Raw genomic sequence first — 19344 nt, 5'->3', positions numbered from 1 at the left:
ATAACAGATTTGAACTTTTCCACGTTGCCAAATGTCGCTTTCAACTGAATTTAAGGGAAGGCAACCAATTAAAAAAACCCGTCTGTTTGTCGCCGTTATGACAGCATAGTTGTACAGTGGGGGGATAAAGAGTACGTGCAATTTTACGACCACCACAACATACAAAAAATGTTCACGTGTTTTGATTGACAAAGGTTTACAACAGAAATAATATTCCGTATATAGTAAGTTCTGTTTGGTATCAAAAACTTACACAGACTGCTTCAGTATTTATCTAGAATGACATAAAACTCTTCAATATAACGCATGTATAAAGAAAACTAGGCGCAGAATGTAGCCAGGAATAGCTGATCGATATTTTATGACTCAGCTCCCGGCATTCTCCACGCTGACGTCAAAAACAAACCGTACGCCAACCAACAATTCTTTTAAGCAACAGACAAAAAATCTGCGTATAAAAAAGATTCATCAGTATCAAGAAAAAACGTTACATGACCTTAAAACATACGGGCGATATGCTCCTGAGGCAAAAAACACTACAACAGTTAAGGGGTTAGCTAAGGTGGAAACTTCTTAGGACCCAGTTGAACAGAGTTATAAAAGATTTTTTAAAAAAGGAGAGAATTTTCTACGTACTAAAATGGCACACAAAAAAAAGTTACAGTTCAGTAAGCGAACAAAACGCTAATTTTCTAACGTACAAGATGTCGCCATATTTGAGCTACAAAAACTGTTCAAAAAAGCGAAATTCTTATCTGCCACCAGATGTCACTACAATGGCAAGCTGCGCACAGCATACACATTAAGTGTCGAAAGCGCAGAAATTAAGTTACTGTACACGTAAATTTAAAACTAGAGGTTAACATACAAACAACCAATAAAAACTTATTGTGCAAGACTCTTTTGGAATTTTTAGGGTTTTAAATTCCCAAAAAAGAAAGAAAGGAAATTTAAACACGTTAATACAATGAATAATATGCGTAGTAATTTTTTTAAACAGCGAGAATTGTACTTTACGCACGATTTAGTGAACAAGCTCATTTTTAAACGCAACAGATTATTCTTCATAGTTTTTTAGGACTTAAATCCATGCGAGATTAAACTTAAAAATAACTCAACGCTCATTAATTAAAACTATAAAAAAAAAACCCAACACATATACAGTATTTTGACAACTAAATCTAAACATAGTTCGACAATAACTCACTAGATGGCAGCACATTAACAGTAAATTTTTATTTTCTAGGAACTTAAAAAATTCTTTCTTTTCCCCCGTTCTACAGCGTAATTTAGCTGTACATTTAGTAGGCTACTTTTGAATTATTTTATTCTCTAGCGATGAAACTATAAACTAATATTAACAATGATAAAATTTATAACAATTTTTATTTTAACAAATTTTTGCTCTCGGCACATTTCAAACTGCAATTCCCGAAGCTTATAAACGTAAACAAATTTCATCAACATCTCATCGAGGAACTAAGAATACACAGAAACCCTGAAAATGGTCAAGTATCAGGGAACGCGAATTTATTTGGGCGAGTTCGCGCTCAACAATAAACCGACATTGTCCGAATCCAGTTTCCACCTTAACTGAAGCACCATGAATAGGAAAAATCTACATATAACCAATATTATAACAGGGCCCAAGAAAAAATTAAACAACGTACATTCATTGTTGCTATGACAACAGGAGTGCCCTGAAAATTTGCATCTGTATATATATTTTTACTGACATACTAGAAACAATGCTTTGAAGCTTTGAAGGCAGGAAGTGCTGGAAGATATGCAAATGTATGTGTATACGTGTGTTGTTTTAAATCTTATTTCTTTCTTAGGGCATAACAACGTGGAGATTACGTGGAAGCAGCTTATACGGTTTCGTCTTTTTGACTCCCATCGAAGAATGTAGTTCCAAAACAATGTTTTATGTTTTCCGCCTAATGAAAAGCAATGATTTTCTGATATAAAAAAGAGAGAGACAGAAAACAGAATTTAATAACACATCGCGTCAATTTGGAAAAGTAATGCTTCTTCTTCAACAAGAATAAATGCAAAATAGATTTGACCAGAATATTTTTCACATTGCCAAAATACACGGCTGTCCAAAATTAAGATAATTTGTATTTATGTCATATTGGAGAATTTAGTAAAACGGCAAATTTCTCATTTATACATGCTTACCACCCACAATTCAAAAATCGCACACAAATTACTTTTCTATGCGCCAAGAAAATATGCAGACTTTGGCAGGGATTCAAGAGCACAACACTGGTAGCATCTCTAGAGTACGAGGACAAGGACAGCCAAGGACAACAACCTCAGTTCAAGACCGTTTTCTGACATTTGAAGCTTTACGCAATAAGAAAGTAATACCCTTGTAACTAAGGCCTGACCTGAGTGCAGCCACAAATATCTTGATATTTGCCTCGATGTTACGTAGGACGCATGGAAAAGACTTTGTATGTAGTACGACCCACAGTTTATGTTCCGTTGGCACCATTCTACAAGACAGATAGATAGGGAAAGAGAGAGATTACTTTGAAGCAGACACCATGTCTCCTAGATCAGTGGATATATATTACTGTTTACTGCCCCGTCTAGATTTAGCCACCAGTGAACTCTATCTGTTCTGAATATGGAGAAAATGGACAACGAACCATCTCTGGCACATTCTTGAAAGGATGCTCAGAATCTGATAGCGTGGGCGGAAATTTCGGTATATGAGTGCTTCTGAATGAAGGAAACTTCCAGTGGTCTAAAGTATAGGGATGAGAACTTTGTACCCTATGAACCCTATGCTGGTTGTCGGTCAAGAGACTTTCGCTTTGTTTTCATGGAAGATAATGGCCTTTCACATAGATCGTAAAGCTGAAGGATATTTAGAAAAGCAAGAAATTGTGCTCTTGTGAGCACTACTGTTAGACTTCGGTCTTATAACACACGTGAGATTTTCTAAGACCTATTTAGGTTCGCCAGTTCCCTTCACCAACTCTTTAGGAACTTACATTACTGCAAAAAGTAACCTTGTTGATTACTGAGCTGATAAAGTCATGTAGCAGAGCAATTAAGGATGATCACATCTCTTATTAGTATGTTTTTTCTAATTTTTTTAAGTTGTTTCGCTTTTCTTACAAATGTCACTAAATATCAATTTCTTTTGCAAAAACCTCTTTACTGACACAACTTGATTTACTAACCAACAAATTTTCATGCGTTTCTTCCTTTAATTTTGGAAACCAATGTGTATTAGAAAAATAAAAATATAAATTAAAATTTGAAATTCGAAAATTAAGTGGTTAAAGTCTTATTTATTGAAAAAAGCTCACAATTACAGAAAGAGAACAAATTGCCATTTTCCATATGTCAAAATTGGTAAACTAGGTCAGTCTGTAAGAGTAATCGGCAATTTACAATTCGCTAATTTTCAGTTCCAGTTCAAACATGGCTGCTTCGAATTCGACTTTGCAACTGGATTGAAATAAATGAACATCTATTAATGCAGAAATTTGACTTACAGAATTTCAAACCGATCCTAGTTTTTTTTAATTTGTAATAATCTGAGTTCAAAAAAGATTTAGAATATTCTGATTTCTTAGGTATTGATGGAATAAGCTCGCTCTTTGCAGTTTAAGAAACAAGATCAGCCATGCAAAGTTTTTTTCAATAAATAAGAAACGCCTACATTTGAATTAATTACGCTTTAATAAATAAACACCACCGATGCCAAAAAAATTTGAACTGATATAGAGTTGAGTCCAGGTTCAAAACCAGAAACAAACCGTCCTAATAGAAAAACAAGAAGAGTTTCAGTAAATGAAGTTCATAAATTTTCAACTGTCGAAATAAGATGGAGAAATATTTGACCATAATAAAGAGACGTTGCAAGCCATAAACTGCATACTTTGACCAATTCCTTAAAAGCAAGTACTAAGGCTTCGTTATTTCTACTGTCTACAATACACGACAAGAAGAAAAACAAAACACCTCAGTTACTGTACATCTTTATGATATTCTTAAGCCACATATTGCTTTTCTGGAACACAGAGAAATAATCATAATTCTTCCACGAGCATGGAAGCAAAGCTTTGCTGGTCGTTAACGTTGTCACGAGATAGAAGAACTGGCATCCTTATTATCTTGTAGTCAGTATACATCAGATTAGAGAAACATGAGGGATGGAACCACCAACCTGACACTTCTGCTCGAGCATCATCTTGTAATAAAAGGGATGGAAGCAAAAATGAATAAGATAGGAGGAGAAAAACAAATCATTGATTTTCAAACTAGGCTAATATGTTTTGGAAATAAATGACTACCTTGGTTTTATTTTTTTGGTTTGAAATTTTATTTACATTAAAAATAAATTTTTATTATATATTTAAAATCCATTTTGGATCAATTTACCTATTATTGATGGTGAAAATTGGTATAAAATAATTTAACAAAAAATTACGTCAGCCAATTTCACATTTCAACGATACAGCCAATCAGGAATAAAACCAAAAAAGGCACGTGATAAAAAGAATGTTTTGTTTTTTGTTAAACAATTTCCAAATCTCAGAAAAGTAAATTGATTTTTGTCATTTTCAGTAAACTAAAACTTTATCTTTCTATTTTTCGCTTAAATTCCAAATGTAAATAAACAAAGGAGAAATTTAAATAAAGGAAAAAAAAATTAAGTTTCAGCAGTGTGGAATAACTCGTCATAACAAATATAATTTTTTGCCCTTTTTAATGTAATATCTCCGTGTACTTTGCTTAAACTCTGCATTCTGAATACTTTGACCTCCTTTTTGGGAATATTCTAAATTATCCACCACTTCCAGTAAAGATATTTTAAGGTAAATCTATCTACAAAATCTAAACTATGTTCATTATTAAAAATTAGTGACTTTAAATACTTAATATGAAGGCACAAGTTGAATATGCAAATTAAATTTGGAGCACCAAGAACGGGAGCCATTTCTTTGGTGACAAACACTTTCGCGTTTATTTGATTTATTATTATTTAAAAATAATAAAAAAAAACATATTTATTATTTTTTTTGGGCACAAACAAATCTATTGATTTCCAGAATGAATTTATGTTTTTTTGATTTATTTAGGTGCCAATTGTCGTATGCCGCATGTGTTTAGGGGTTAGGGTGAAGGAATGGGTTACAGTTTTTCTTTGGAACACTAGATGGCGCCACGAGGGTACAGACTAACTCGCTAATGTTTTTTATTGTTTTTTTTTTTGAGGAAAAAATCGTACCATCTATAAAAGCATCTTCAGCGACATTATGAAAATTTTTTTTTTTTTTTTTCAAGATGGGCAATGACATTTAAGTTCTTTATTCAACCTGAAAAGTTGAAGTATTCTTTTGTATAAGTATTGATTTTACACTAATGCTTTTAAGCTGCTGGTGTTGAATCATTAGAAGATAGCTTTCTTCTCTAGCCAAGCTCGTTCAAGTTACACTATATAAATGCATTCCACTATTTTTTTTTCTTTTTTTTTTTACATAAACAATAAACCAAAATTTTAAGTGGAAAATTCGCTCACAAGCGTACTGATGGAACAAAATGTCAATCACACTAGCTGTTTCACTATACAGATTTAATAAAATACTTAGAATAGGGAAAAATTCACAAGACCAAAGTACATATTCTCTGTTCATAGAGAAAAGCCTCTATGTCGAGACTGTCTTGCTAGATTTTATTATATTTTAAAATTACCAAAAAATAAGGCTTTTTTTCTTTTTTTTTCCCATTCACTTTGAACAACTCTGACGTCGGTTTTGTATTTTTTTTTCTATTATTTCTTTTATTTTGGTTTTCCCATTTCAAGCCGACTCTAATAACCAATCCGATTTCTACACTATTCTTTCTAAGTCACACCAAGTCACGGGTCATAAGATTCGTTAGAGATTTCCCCCTTTTTTTTTTCGCTCTCTCTTTTTCTTAAGCTCAAAGGAGAAATCTGACTTGACAATTGTGATATGTGCTAGCAGAAGTAACGTACGGGACATTGAAAATTAACAGAAATTCTGGTAAAAATATTTAAAATAAATTACAAAATAATCTTAAAAAAAATTCACTTTTAATCATTTTGGTTTCAAGGGGTTAATGTTTGAAACACAGTTCACAATGATTTCTTTTTCTGTTTCTAAAAAAATACAAAAAAAAGTTTCCAATTTTAGTGGTCTGGAAGTTCCTTTTAAAGAATCCAGCAAAAAAATTCTGGATGCTATCTCATTTACATATTTCTGATGTGTGATTTGCATAAACACTTTCAGTGTTCAAATTTATACCAAAATTGCGGACAACAGTCTTAAAATACTAAACCAATATTAGAGGATAATGAGTATTTACTAGGGGAAACTTATTTTTGATAAGGAGGGGGATTTCCAGTGGGCACTTAGAAGTCACGAGAGTAATGATTCTTACAGAACGTTGAAATCCTTGCTGGATCCTTGTTATCAATAATAAATGGCCAGTTTATCACTTTGTATTCTTATTTCGAATAAGTTTTTGGCGTATATGTTGGACCATAAGGACCCGATCTTCACCCAGATCTTTCTACAAAAAGATGTTAAAGATCTTGCGATTCTTTAACTTGTATGTGCACCATCATGCCTTGATAACGATTGGGACACTGTGTTTGAAACAATAACCCTTCATAAAATCAGATTAATGTTAAAGGACGTGTTGAACTTAAGATTTCTATGGAAGGGGATTACTAATACATACATGGTGTTGACAACTTTGTTTTTCACTAAATACACTATAGAACAGGTTTGAGCTTTCTTTTACAATTGTCTCCATTTCGACCTTACAAAAAGGCTAATCTTTGGGCCAAACACATCACAATTATCTCTAAAGATTTTTATAATTCCTATCGGGATTGGTGAACATCTTACATGCTTTTGAGACGGTTACTCACTCGAAGGTGCAGGAATTCTTCAATGGTTGACAAATAAAATGGAGGAGTAAAGGAAGAGAAGCGAGGGAAGTTTCTTTGAGGGAGAGGGAGGAGTGCACACCAAGCATTGCATTTGTTGATATACGAGGAGCCTTTTGAAACTCACATTTGTTATGAAATGATTCCACCCTCTTCGTCAATGTAGTCACAATGCGGTGAAAAATAACAAATAAAAAAAAATTATATGGTCACGTGGCCTGCTACCGAGTAGAAACTTTTTTTTTTTTGCAGACTTCACGACTACGAACGACACCAGAAAACAAATTTCTTCTGCAGACTTTAGCACATCTTTACACGTCTTTAATGACAAGATCACAGTGTCACGGAGGACACTTGTTCCAGTAATGCAGTCCAGCAGTGAAAAAATAATAGACAACAGAAGGAAAAAAAAAAGAAAAAAAAAGAAAAAAAACAACCCACAAGGCCACAGTCTGCTGCTATACACGTTTCATCGTTCACCAGTAGGTGGCGCTTCGAACAAACGAGGCCGATGGTTTACATTGGCACCAAACCTCCAACGTGTGAGCTGTTGCCTAGCTGAACATGACCAGGAATCTTCCTTTCGACGCCATTTATGTTCCTCGACGAGACAAGGTGGCGCTGCGATCACCGTCCGGATCTGACGCGTGGAATGACGTCACTGATGCCTCTTCATGTGGAGTGCCAGATGATCGGAGCGGGAGAAACAGCGATCACAATGGATGCACTTGAAGGGCTTTGAACCTGTGTGCTTTCGATAGTGACGGGTCAACTCGTCCGAGCGGGCGAAACGCCACTCGCAGCCTTCCCACGAGCACTTGTATGGTTTCTCACCTGGAAAGAGAGAAGAAAATACAATATAAATCGGGTGCACCTGTGATCAGTTTTGTACAATCAAACGAAATCGTTCGATCGCAAATGAAAAGTATTTTATACAAGATGAATGGTACTCTACTTAGAAATTAGCCCATGCATTTAATTTCATTTCATAAAGGGTAACTCAGAAAAGCGGTCCCTAGCCAAAATGGTACAAAATACAATTATTGACAATATCTTAAATACAATGTACATCATCAATCAGTACAGCATGACGAAATAACTATACTTTGCAATGTTCAACAAGAACTCAGCTACAGCACAATGAGCTGGACAAGCAGGATAAATAGAACATTTAAGTTACTTCACAGCACAGGATGGCAACATTTTTTTTCTGATTCCACTGTAGCACAAGTTCTATGATTACTGATGACGAACTAGGTATACTTCGCAATGTTCATCCCGAAATTAGATACAGCACAATGAGCTGGACAAGCGTGATGAATAAAACTAAGGTACCACTAAGGTTCACCTAACAGTTGGGCAGCACAAGGAACTGCACAACAACAGTCACAGCAGCACGAACTGTGTTAGTAAACAAGTCGGATCCAAACATAGCAAAATTACAGCACCATCACCAACTGCACAAAATCAAAATAGACAAAGTCAACATCACGCTAAGGATGTTGCAGTAGGGTTTTAGGAGCATCAGCGAGTAAGGCCATATTGCTCCGTGTATACTGTCTGTAAATGGCATGTGTGTTCTGTATTTGATTTTCTGGCTGCTGAATTCCGGGAGAAAAACCATGCTAATCTCGCTTGAGACCAACTAACTTAACCATGTTGTGAAAAAGGCCCATAAAAATGCCTCACGTCATTGATGAGACTTGAACTCAGGTATTTTCCACCCGATGTGGGGAGGACGGTGATTCTACCAACTGCGCTACCCACAAGGGCCAAGGTAGGGATTCAAACGCATTCAAGTAGAAGCAGCTATTCAATATGATCAATCAAAACTAGTAGTTACAACAAAATACTGAAGAGACACTTACACAGATGATCATCACATCCCAGAGACTGATCATCACACTGCTATAATGCATTGCAGGAGTCCATAGTAATCTCCAAAAAGATAAACAATTCAAGGAACATAAGTCCACCAGCAGCCAGAGAGTTAACCAGAAGTTATCCATAATAAATAGCAAAACTAAGATGAAAGAAGGTGTTATTACACGATGATACCCACCCATTGTAGTGGAGTGTCCACAATTACATAGGACTGTTTACCCACCTGAAGACAGCGTTACAAAATCGTTTCTACCCTACCCGCACAGTTTATCCACTGAAGACAGGTTACGAAATCAGTCCTACATACTAGCACTGTTTTACCCACCGAGGACAGGGTCAGAAAATCAGTTTTACTTACCAGTACTGTTCATCCACTCATTAATCTTGACACCACTTCCTACTTTTGCAAGAAAACCTGCCTTGTTTCAACAAACAGCAGAAACATGCCGACTCCACATCATTTACTCCTGCAATATTAGCTACCCACCACAGTTTATCAACATCAGTACCATACGGTCATAACCATTAATTCGTATTTGCTGCGCACACACCATTGATCGCGATGATCAAATACCTACCTGCATCCGAAGATCAATTACTTTCTCCAGGAACTACTAACACCCATCAAGGTTCTGGAAGAGTATTTTAAACAAGATACAAATGCAGCAGCCGTGCTATCTGCCACCACATCCACCAACATTTATCTGCAAACTTATTGCATACGAGATCAAACGAATATTTATCATTCCAAGTGAATTCTCTCCGTGCCATGCCTTGTGAAATTTGCGCATGCTCCATGGGTATCCTCCGTTCGCCGAATGGCCTTAATAAATTCATCTGGAGCGAAAAGTGTACGTTAATTACAAAAAGACGCACGCGGCTACCATCTTTATGCAAATGGCTCTCTGATAAGATAAAGAAAAATGTAAGCGATCAATTACCCGAACAACAATACGCTGGGGCTTCGTTAACTCTTTTTGAGATCAGAAGTGGGCCGAAAAATTCTGACACAGAATGAAGAAAAAGACCTTAATTAGGGGGTCGTGTGATAGCCCGGGTATCAAAGGGGTGAACGTCCTGTATTATGATGTTTATCACTGATGGAGAAAAGAAAAAGAAAAGTAAACAACCTTGTACTGGATGGTACGGAAGCCAACATTGACCATGTGCAACATTTGCCAAAAATGGGAAGAGAAAAACTATTCAAAAATTTAACGATCCTAACTGCGCATGCCCACGGATTTGTTTAGTAGGTAACGTAGTCGTTAGATGGAGCTTTAATGCATTTCTAATTGTGTTTTAACCACTTCTATGTATTTATCTTTTTTGTGGTAAAATTTTAATAGAGAGACAACTCCTCTCCCCCTGCTCTACCCCACTTATAATAATGAAGTTAAGACGCTCCTATTTTCTTCAAGAAAAACTTATATAAAGGATTTAAGACGTAAATGTCTATAAGATAAATACGTCCTAAATACACAGACATAGAACTTAAAAAAAAAAATTAAGTTCCCATAAATCAAACGCAACCCAATGATCCAGTATCCCCGCAATCAATAACCGCTTCTTCTCCTTAGGGGGGAAGGGGGTACTCCCCCCCTCCCCTAAGAGATCTTTCTCCTGCCTCCGGCAGGTCTTAATCTAAGCCTGGACTGAAATATACCGGGATCATAAAGCATTCGCTCTCCTATTGCCCTCCCTGCTGCATGACACCAGACCTTATTTCCCCATTATTAATCATGGTCGCCATGGAGACGACCAACGGCTTTATGATAGAAGGGTTCAAGAGTATAACACCTAGAATTACACCAATCATTCGGTATGCTACGTGCCAGCTACCACATACACATGCCAGTGAGTGGAAAGGACAAGTTAAACTTTGTTTAGTACACATTATTAACGCTGGATGGCACTGCTTGGACGCTAAATATGGAATGATATATAGCTTACATGTCGATGTGTTTATTTGCCCTTATTAACCAAAAAAAAAACAAAAAAACAATGCGTTTATCAAATGTGATCACTATGGCAACGCACTAATAAGAAAATTTCAAGTGATCCTTGAACTCAAATAACATTAATCACATCAAGGTATCACACCTTGAGAGCTGGAGCGTTGTCATGAAGCAACAAGACACCATTCGTTCTCCCAAACTACAGTTGAAATTCGCTTGTAATTTCAACTTTCTCTTCTATTACTCCACCCTGCTAGGGGACGCAGAATTGTTGTCCGGGTACTGAATTACCAAAGCACGGCCCTCTTTACTCTTAAAATACTTTCTGGAATTTTTTGGGTTACTTAACTCACAACTGATCATTCTTTCATAGACGATCTTGACAAAGGTGACGTCATCACCTTTCCAGAAAGGTTTGGGAATGATTGATGGTGGCCATCGGATTCGCCAGATGACGATGTTCGTTTATATGGGGGGAGGGGGCAACAGACGCTAAAGAATCGCACATTAATATCGAAACTAATGCGAGGTGAAAATGGTGGCTTCGGTAATAGAAGGAAGGTTGAACAACGCCAGTTATTTTAGCATTTGGGGTGTGTTAGACAAGAGCAAAGAATCCCTGTTTAACGTACGTACTTTGTACCTTTAATCCCTCCCTCTGAATAACGTCCCTTCCTGCGAAGCTCAAGAGGTTTCGCCTCATACAAGAAGAAGCTATAAATTTTGCAGATAACTCAAAGTACAGGTTTGGAGCGCGCGCGCAAAAAAAAAAAAAAAAGTATGCCGCTACTAATGAGCTTGCGCAAATACCTTTCGAGAGTAGCCCGGGATGGTTGTGTCGAAGGTCCAAGTCCAAAAGGTGTTAAATGATGCCGGAGAAAAATCATTTGCACTTTTTTATTTTAATCGCAGTTGTTAACAAACGTGGCTTGTGATGGATATTAAAAGGGGGCGCCACTGCCGCAGATATTGTTCAATCGATGTAATGTCGTAAGAGGTGTGTTCGGGGAAGAGTATTATTAGAAGATGACAACGGAACATCGTTTTCGCCACGTGACCCATTTCTTAATTATTCATTTCTGCGTACACGAAAACAATACCGCAATAAGCCTTTTGACACTTTCAACTTTAATTCTCTCTCTCTCGTCTTATCGTCACTCTTCATTTTCTTCCCCCCTTCTCTCTGTCTATCTTCATATCCATTCTCTTTATCTGCCAATCTTCCCCTCTCATATGTCTATATTCTCTCTCTCTCTTTAACGGTCTATTTTCTACCATTCTTTCTATCTGTCTATCGTCGTTCTCTTTCTCTTTATCGGTCTATCTTCCCCTTCTATTTTCTCTCTTTCCTCTGTCTATTTCCACTCCGTTTTTCTCCTTTCTCTCTCTCTCTCTCTCTCTCTCTCTCTCTCTCTCTTCTGTCTATTTCCACTGTTTTTCTCCTTTCTTTCTCTCTCTCCTCTGTCTATTTCCAATATTTATTTTCCTCCTCTTTCTCTCTCTATTTATCAGTCTATCTTTCCACCCATTCTCCTTTATCTCCTCCCCTTCTCCCTTTCTGTTTATCTTCCCCTGTCCTTTATTTTCTCTCTTTCTTTCTCTCTCTCTCCCTCCCTCCCTCCCTCCCGTCTATTTTCTTTCTCTCTTCTGTCCATTTTCTCTCTCTCTCTCTCACACCCCTCCATCTATTTTCTCTCTCTTCCTCCCCATTTCTTTTTAACTATCTTACTCCCATTGTATTTATCTTCGTCTTCTTTCTTTCTCTTTATCGGGCTATCTTTCTTCCCCTTACTTCTGTCTATCTTCTTCTCCCTTCTCTATTTCTCTCTCTTTCTCTGTATATTTCCACTCTCACTTTTTCTCTATTTCTCTCCCTATTATCAGTCTATCTTTCCACCCATTCTCGTTTATATCCTCCCCTACTCTCTATCTTCCCCATGTTCTCTATTTTTTTTTCTTTCTCCCCCCCTCATCTCCGGCTATTTTCTCTCTCTCTTCTTTCTTCCCCCTCTCTTTATCGGTCTATCTTTCTTCCCCTTTCTCTGCCTCACCTATTTTCTTTATCCGTCTATTTCTCTCTCTCTCTCTCTCTCTCCCTCCCTCCCTCCCTCTCCTCTGTCTATTCTCTCTCTCTTCTTTCTTCCCCCTCTCTTTATCGGTCTATCTTTCTTCCCCTTTCTCTGCTTCACCTATTTTCTTTATCTGTCTATTTTTCTTCCTCTCCCTTCTGTCTCTCTCCTCTTACTCCCACTCTCTCTTTCTTTCCATCTGTATATTTTATCTTACCTTTCTCTACCTATCTTCCCACACTTTCTCTCTCTTGATCTATTTATCCTCCTCTCCCTTCTATTCCTCTCATGTACCCCTGCTATCTCTTTTTGCCTATCTTCCACCCTCTGTCTCTTTTTCTCCCTCTCTCTCTCTTTCTATCTGTCTTTTATTCCCCCCCTCTCTCTCTCTGTATTACCTCTCTTTTCTCTATCCCTAATTATCTATCCATCATTCTCTCTCTCTCTTTCTAAATTCTTGGCATGCATGCATGACACTGTACAACAAGCCAAAACGAGTTACTTCAAGTATGTTTTTAAGAAAGCAAACGTCTTAGTTCAGCATTTCTTTTCTCGGTGTGATGTCACTGCCTCTTACACCACCCCACCGAAATATATGAGGGGAATTTATTCCGGGAAATCGTGACAGATATTTCCGTTTCCTTTACTCCCTTTTATGTAAGTGTAAACTGTCCAAAGTTAATGCTAATCACGCCAATGAAATCATTTAACGTATTTTCTTTTGCAAATTATGGTGGGAACAACTTTTGCATTCTCAACTCTCACATTTCAGTGAGTTGGTAAATAATTTTTTTTGTAAACGTGGAGTTCCATCTAAGTAGTGTACCTATTTACCGGTTGATTGTTCTTCCCAGAACAGTGCCGTTTATGGAACTGTTCTGAGAAGAACAGTATTGGAGTAATGGAATTACTCAAATACTTGAGTAATGGAATTATTTTATGATGTTATGCCACCTGGTCCCACAAAAACAGTCTTAAGAGAGTTATACGATAATGGTGAAATCACACTAGAAATAAAGTATTCAGATCCAAAGGCAGAAACCTAAAAAAGACATAGAACATTAAGGGTTCAAAGAAAGGCGACCAGAGTGGTGAGGAATGGCTTAAAAATTCGGGTCGCAAAGCTTGGCAACTAGACATCATAAAGAAAGGCCCTGATGAAAACCAGTAAATTGAACGAAGCTTAGCGGTAGGAAAGACATGAACCAGGGAGACAAACATCTTAGGAAGTAACAAAAGACGATTTCATGAAGTTACTTTCGAGCAATGTGTTTTAGCTTATTGGAATAAGTTGCCTCTCGAGGTTGTATTCGTTTGGTAAAAGTCAGAGAGGAATTGATGTTCATTTTATTTTTCCTACCGTATACTGTATGCAGAAGCTCACACTACCAGGGGATTTCAAATCGCCAAGAAGGTTATTACGCGGCGATCAACGCAATGGCGTTATAATGGAAGGACCAGTCTCTTGAGGAAAAGGAATGTCTGGAGATATGAATCTCGATAACGCTGTTTTAATCAGATGGGAAGCTGATGTAGCGTCAACCCGGAGTACAGTTGGAAAAGGTCTGCATGGTGGTGGAAGTCTGACGGTTTGGGCATCCTATTGGTGGTATCCTTAGGGGCTGGAATGATAATTTTTGTGATCGTTTGCAGAAGGAGCGATATTGTACGACTTTTCTTAGGATCTCAATACTTTTGGTAAGAGTATAGACAGAGTGACACACAGTGATGGGGAGGAAGAGGAGATAACGAAGAGAAGTTCGGTGGTGGGGGAAGACAGAGATGGACAGGGAAGAGGACAAAATCCTCACGATGTGCTGTAATAAGGCTCCATATTGTCACAGGACTGTTATGCGGTCAGAATTTCAAGCAACGTAATCTTCTTTAATGGATCGTATAAATGGGCTCGGAAGTCGGAAATGGTGCTCTCTCTGGGCGCACGCGCTACGTCGTGAAAGTCGGCGATTTCATGGTGCTTTGGGAGGGGGGGGGAGTTTTTTCTTCCCTTTTGTGCTTTAGTTTGTGGAAGTGGCGTGCTTTTAACCCAGTTTTATACTTCTGCGCTGTCGTATTTTTCTTTATTAAACTTTTAACAGCCTCTCCCACGTCAAACTTTATAGCATCATGTAAAAAAAAAAAAAAAAAAAAGAGCACGCGCGCACACAAAAAAAAAAAAAAAAACTGTACCAGTATTTCTTTTCGCATTTATTAACTCTACCATCTGAAAACATCACGTGACCGCTTCAGCACTCAAAAGCATTCGTAATCCAACCCCTAAACGATCGATAGAACCACTCCCTACTCCCCACATTAAAAAACCTAACTTTTTAATCCGTTAATTAATTTTTTTCTCTTAATGCAGCCATATAAGACCGAAAAAGAGAGAACGAATGCATTTCAAAAAGTCTAAGCAAATACTGACTTGACATCCTTGAGAGAAATATATATTTTTTTCTCTATTTATCCTGAAGAATATATTTTCCAAGGCTGCCCTGACCTGTTCCTGAACACGTTCTATCAGACCCTCATTTAAGATTACAGAGCTTCTTGGATGGTCTCGACCTTGAACACAATTTCCTTTCATTCCAATGCCAAACTGACGTCATATTATTTATTTAAATCATAGTCCATGATGGTTGTCAAGGCAACAGGATAATGAGAGGTCTAAGAATTACCATATTCAATTAAGAGCACGAAATGGTCGTGAGCATGGTAATTGAGTTGATGCAGGGGAATATCGAACGACAGATAAAAGGATAAAAATGCATTTTCCTTCAAGGAAATGGAGCCAGTGAAAGAGAAAGTTTTTGTATTACGCTAAAAATGTAGAACCCAGCTTCAATTTGAATTTTCTCTTCTTCCTCTCCTGAGTGTTTTACCTTCGCTCGATATAAAACCGGGTAAGTATAGTCCCCAACCAATACAAGATCTCAGGAAGATGAAGAAAGGGGAACTTTGGTTTGGCCATTACACGCGGCTGACGAATCTCTCGAAATAAAAGAAATTGGATCGCCAATACAAAAACGAAACCATACAAAATTCATGGCAGCAATACAACTAATTGTGTGTTCGTTAGCAGACTTCGTTTGAGTTTAGAGTTTTTTTTTTTTCCCGGCCCTTTTTAATATTAGAAAATCCTCAAACTACATTACGCTTAATGGAATATTTAAAGAGATATAATTAAAGCAAATTACAGGCTAAGAGTGTGGTTTCATGTTATAATAATCGCATTCATTCCCAAAAAACAATTCATAATTGATCCAAATGCTGATTATAATGAAGAGGAAAAACAAATTCAGCCACCACAAACCAATAAAATAGACAAAAAATTAAATAAAAATAAAATATACTCCCAACCACGACTCTGGAGTGTACTTTAAATAGTTTGGTAGTCATGGAAACAATGGAATTTGCGCAGTTGTATAAATCCTACTGAAGGGTTCTGCATTTACCTTGAACTGCCCGTTGTTTTTCGCCCTACTATAATAATGAGCTGTTTATCATTGTGTCATATACGTAATACGTGGACTGAGCACGGTTTTGAGTTTAAAGTAATTGATTCAATTACTTTAATAGCACGATCATGATGAGGTCGAGAAGTCCAACCATTTCGAAGACAAGTTAAAAGAGGATCTAATCTATGGTAAACCACACCGGAATTGATTGTAATGCTTTAAGAAGCTTTCAGGTCAACTTACGAACAATTTTGTTGCTACCACCCCGGGGAAGGGAGCTAAAACTGCTGAGTTTCGTATTTTAGATTTCGCATTCGCTCAGTCGATTGAGAAATAATCGACATAGTTGTATGGACTGGACACTGATTACCAATACGATCAAATAACCTTTTTGATCTAAGTGTGCCACAAAAATTAATGAACTTAAAGACCACTGCTTCAATTTTGAATATATAAATTTACACGTGACCTTAAATACTCTTTGGAGTATCTTTAAAGAAAAACTTTTAAAACATTGGAAAGCTTTCCTCTGATTCTTTGGTTTAAGTCTATTTTGAGGCAACTGCTTTCTTCTATCACTATCTGTCCTTTTTTCTTTTCTTAAGTGGGTGCTGGATTCTGTTTTGTATTCTCACCCCCCAAGAAAAAATTCTGGCAAAGACTAGGGTCCTTATCAGCAAGAGGAAGACTGATATGACGCATCACAAAAAATGGGTCCCATATTATATAATAAATGTAAGGAATATTATCAGAATATACAAGTGGATAATATAGGATTGGTTAAGAGCGGATGTAATCATACTTTTTTCTTTATTTTGTTTGTAATATACTGAAGATGATACGTTATCAGTTTTTATTTTATGTTTTTACTTCAGCTTTTATATTTCTCGAAAATATAAAAACAGAAGAGGGCTTATCTCTTGGAAATGGTTTGAATTTTCGGAATTATCTTAAGAGTTGACGACCCAGCTGATAAAGTATGGGGGATGGGAGGGGAGGGGGTAATTATGACCTCTCGATAAGTTATTGACCCTTCGGCGGATAGTGTAACGACAATTACTATTCCTACTTATTTCGATTCCAGTTTAATTTGTCTCCTACTGTACATTCTTTGCATACTCAAATATTTCGACGCTGAAATTTTCGTCCGATTAATTTCCCCCATTGGGGAAACCAGTCTAGACATCCGATATTGTTGTGGACAAGGAAAAGAAAAGCCATTTCCATATTCGATCAAAAGGCATCTTTTGTAAAAATTCATGTCTGTTAGCCAATCTTTTTGAAAACTTTAGTCTGGAGACAGCTCTTTAAATTTATGTAATGTCGGCCCGAGCCAACATCTTTGGCGCCAACGTTCTGCGTTATTAAACACGCATGCGTCCAGAGATATACGCCATTCAACACAATTACCACGTGCTGTGATAGGAAAGCGTTCTCTTTTGAAAAGAGAAAAACTAAGCGAAAAAGTTAAGCCAGCCCCCCGAGAGTCACTCAGTCTGATGCCACTGGTGCACTGCAGATGAATTCAGTCTCTGCACAATGCTGCAACCGGTCCAGTATGAATATTGCAGCTTCCCCAAAGCAGTGTTTATTTTATTTTACATTTTGGCCCTTTTAAAATAAATCAATACATTTTGACCGTATTAGGAAATCGAAGAAATGAGTAATTTGAAACTTTGAGCTTAATATAGAAATGCTTATTTTTACGTGCACTCTGTTAGAATAAACGAGATGTGTTGAACAGGATGACATGCAAACTTAGGGTGGGGAGAGAGAGAGAGAGAGAGAGAGAGAGAGAGAAGAGAGCTATTTTCAGGAAAGAATACTTCTATGAACTAGCTACTTTCTTTCCTTTTTTGTTTAATGCTGAATGGAAAATCATTACAAAGATGTCGGCTATGAGAATGCTTTCTTTTTTAATCTATTTTTTTAGAGATACAGAATAAAAAGATTAACATAATCCTATTTAGTTTTTAACTTAATAACCGGGATTAACAAGTTCTTTTCTCCTTTACTGACACAAAGCTACGATGAATGGTTTGAAAAAAATACTGCTTTTTTCTCTCCTCTCTTTTTTTGCTCAATAGAATTTTTAAAGGTTCGTTAAAGCAAAAAACAAATGTCGTTTTTAGTATGAAAAAAGAATATAAAAAATAGGAAAGAAAGATTATTTTATTAAGTACAATAGACACTTTAATAGGTAAATAGGAGCAAGGCTAACTGGATTACTAGGGTTACGCGATGTGGTAAAATATAAAAGTGTATTTTGTAGCTTTATTTATTAAAATTAATCAAAACCTTCGAAAATTATGAAAGAAAAAATATACGAAAACAGAACACAACCTTTTAATAATTCCATATGTATTAAAGTAGCGCAATATCAAGGCAACTTGTGGTAAAGGAGATCTTCGATTATCCAAACACTTATGTAGTTTAAATACAAAGATAAGAAGGGGGGGCGAGAAAGTCTAGCTTTTTATAATTTTCGAAATAGGCATAATTTAGATTAAGTAAAACATGGTTCGCTTAATTATATTGGTTAATATTTTAAAATAATTGCAAAAATCAAGGAGCAGAACTTATTAAAAGAGAATTAATTAGAATTTTTTTTTATTTGCCGGAATACATTTTTTAAAAGATTTTTAAACAAATTACTTCGAAAATACATATAAAATAATAAATATAAATAATGGTTTCCACTGGACAAATTTTAATACCGAAAAAACTACAATTATGTTATGAACATTCCCACTTTATTACTATTATTATAAATCATTTGAGATTATTAGAAACTTTTTTATCTTGATTCGAGAAAACAAAATGGAAATGCAATACTTCTGATATCAGAATAGCAACTACGTATGCATTTAGCTTCAATAGGTCTCAGGTGAATTTAAGGGACCACCTGCATTTTATGCTGTCACATGTTTGAGAAACAATTCCCCTTCCCCCCAAACCTTTTTCTGGTAATGTGGTTGAGCAAGCACGGCCTTAGGACTGTAATAAAGCACCTGTGTGTTTGACTTTCTCAGCTG

General features: G+C 36.6%; 1 protein-coding gene across 1 annotated transcript in view; it reads right to left on the bottom strand.

Moving 5' to 3' along the window:
• Positions 1–6211: 6211 nt before the first annotated feature.
• The window catches only part of LOC150075950 (Krueppel-like factor 6), a 139728-nt gene continuing 126595 nt past the window's right edge, over positions 6212–19344 (bottom strand). The window contains exon 3 of the mRNA XM_090387122.1: positions 6212–7780. Within this exon, the coding sequence (XP_090243248.1) occupies positions 7605–7780 (176 nt within the window). The 3' untranslated portion in view covers positions 6212–7604. The remainder of the gene's footprint in view (positions 7781–19344) is intronic.

The sequence above is a fragment of the Mastigoproctus giganteus genome, chromosome 13, assembly GCF_048544385.1.
Source record: "Mastigoproctus giganteus isolate SK-2022 chromosome 13, ASM4854438v1, whole genome shotgun sequence".
Classification (NCBI taxonomy): domain Eukaryota; kingdom Metazoa; phylum Arthropoda; class Arachnida; order Uropygi; family Thelyphonidae; genus Mastigoproctus; species Mastigoproctus giganteus.
This window is presented reverse-complemented; position numbering and strand designations above follow the sequence as displayed.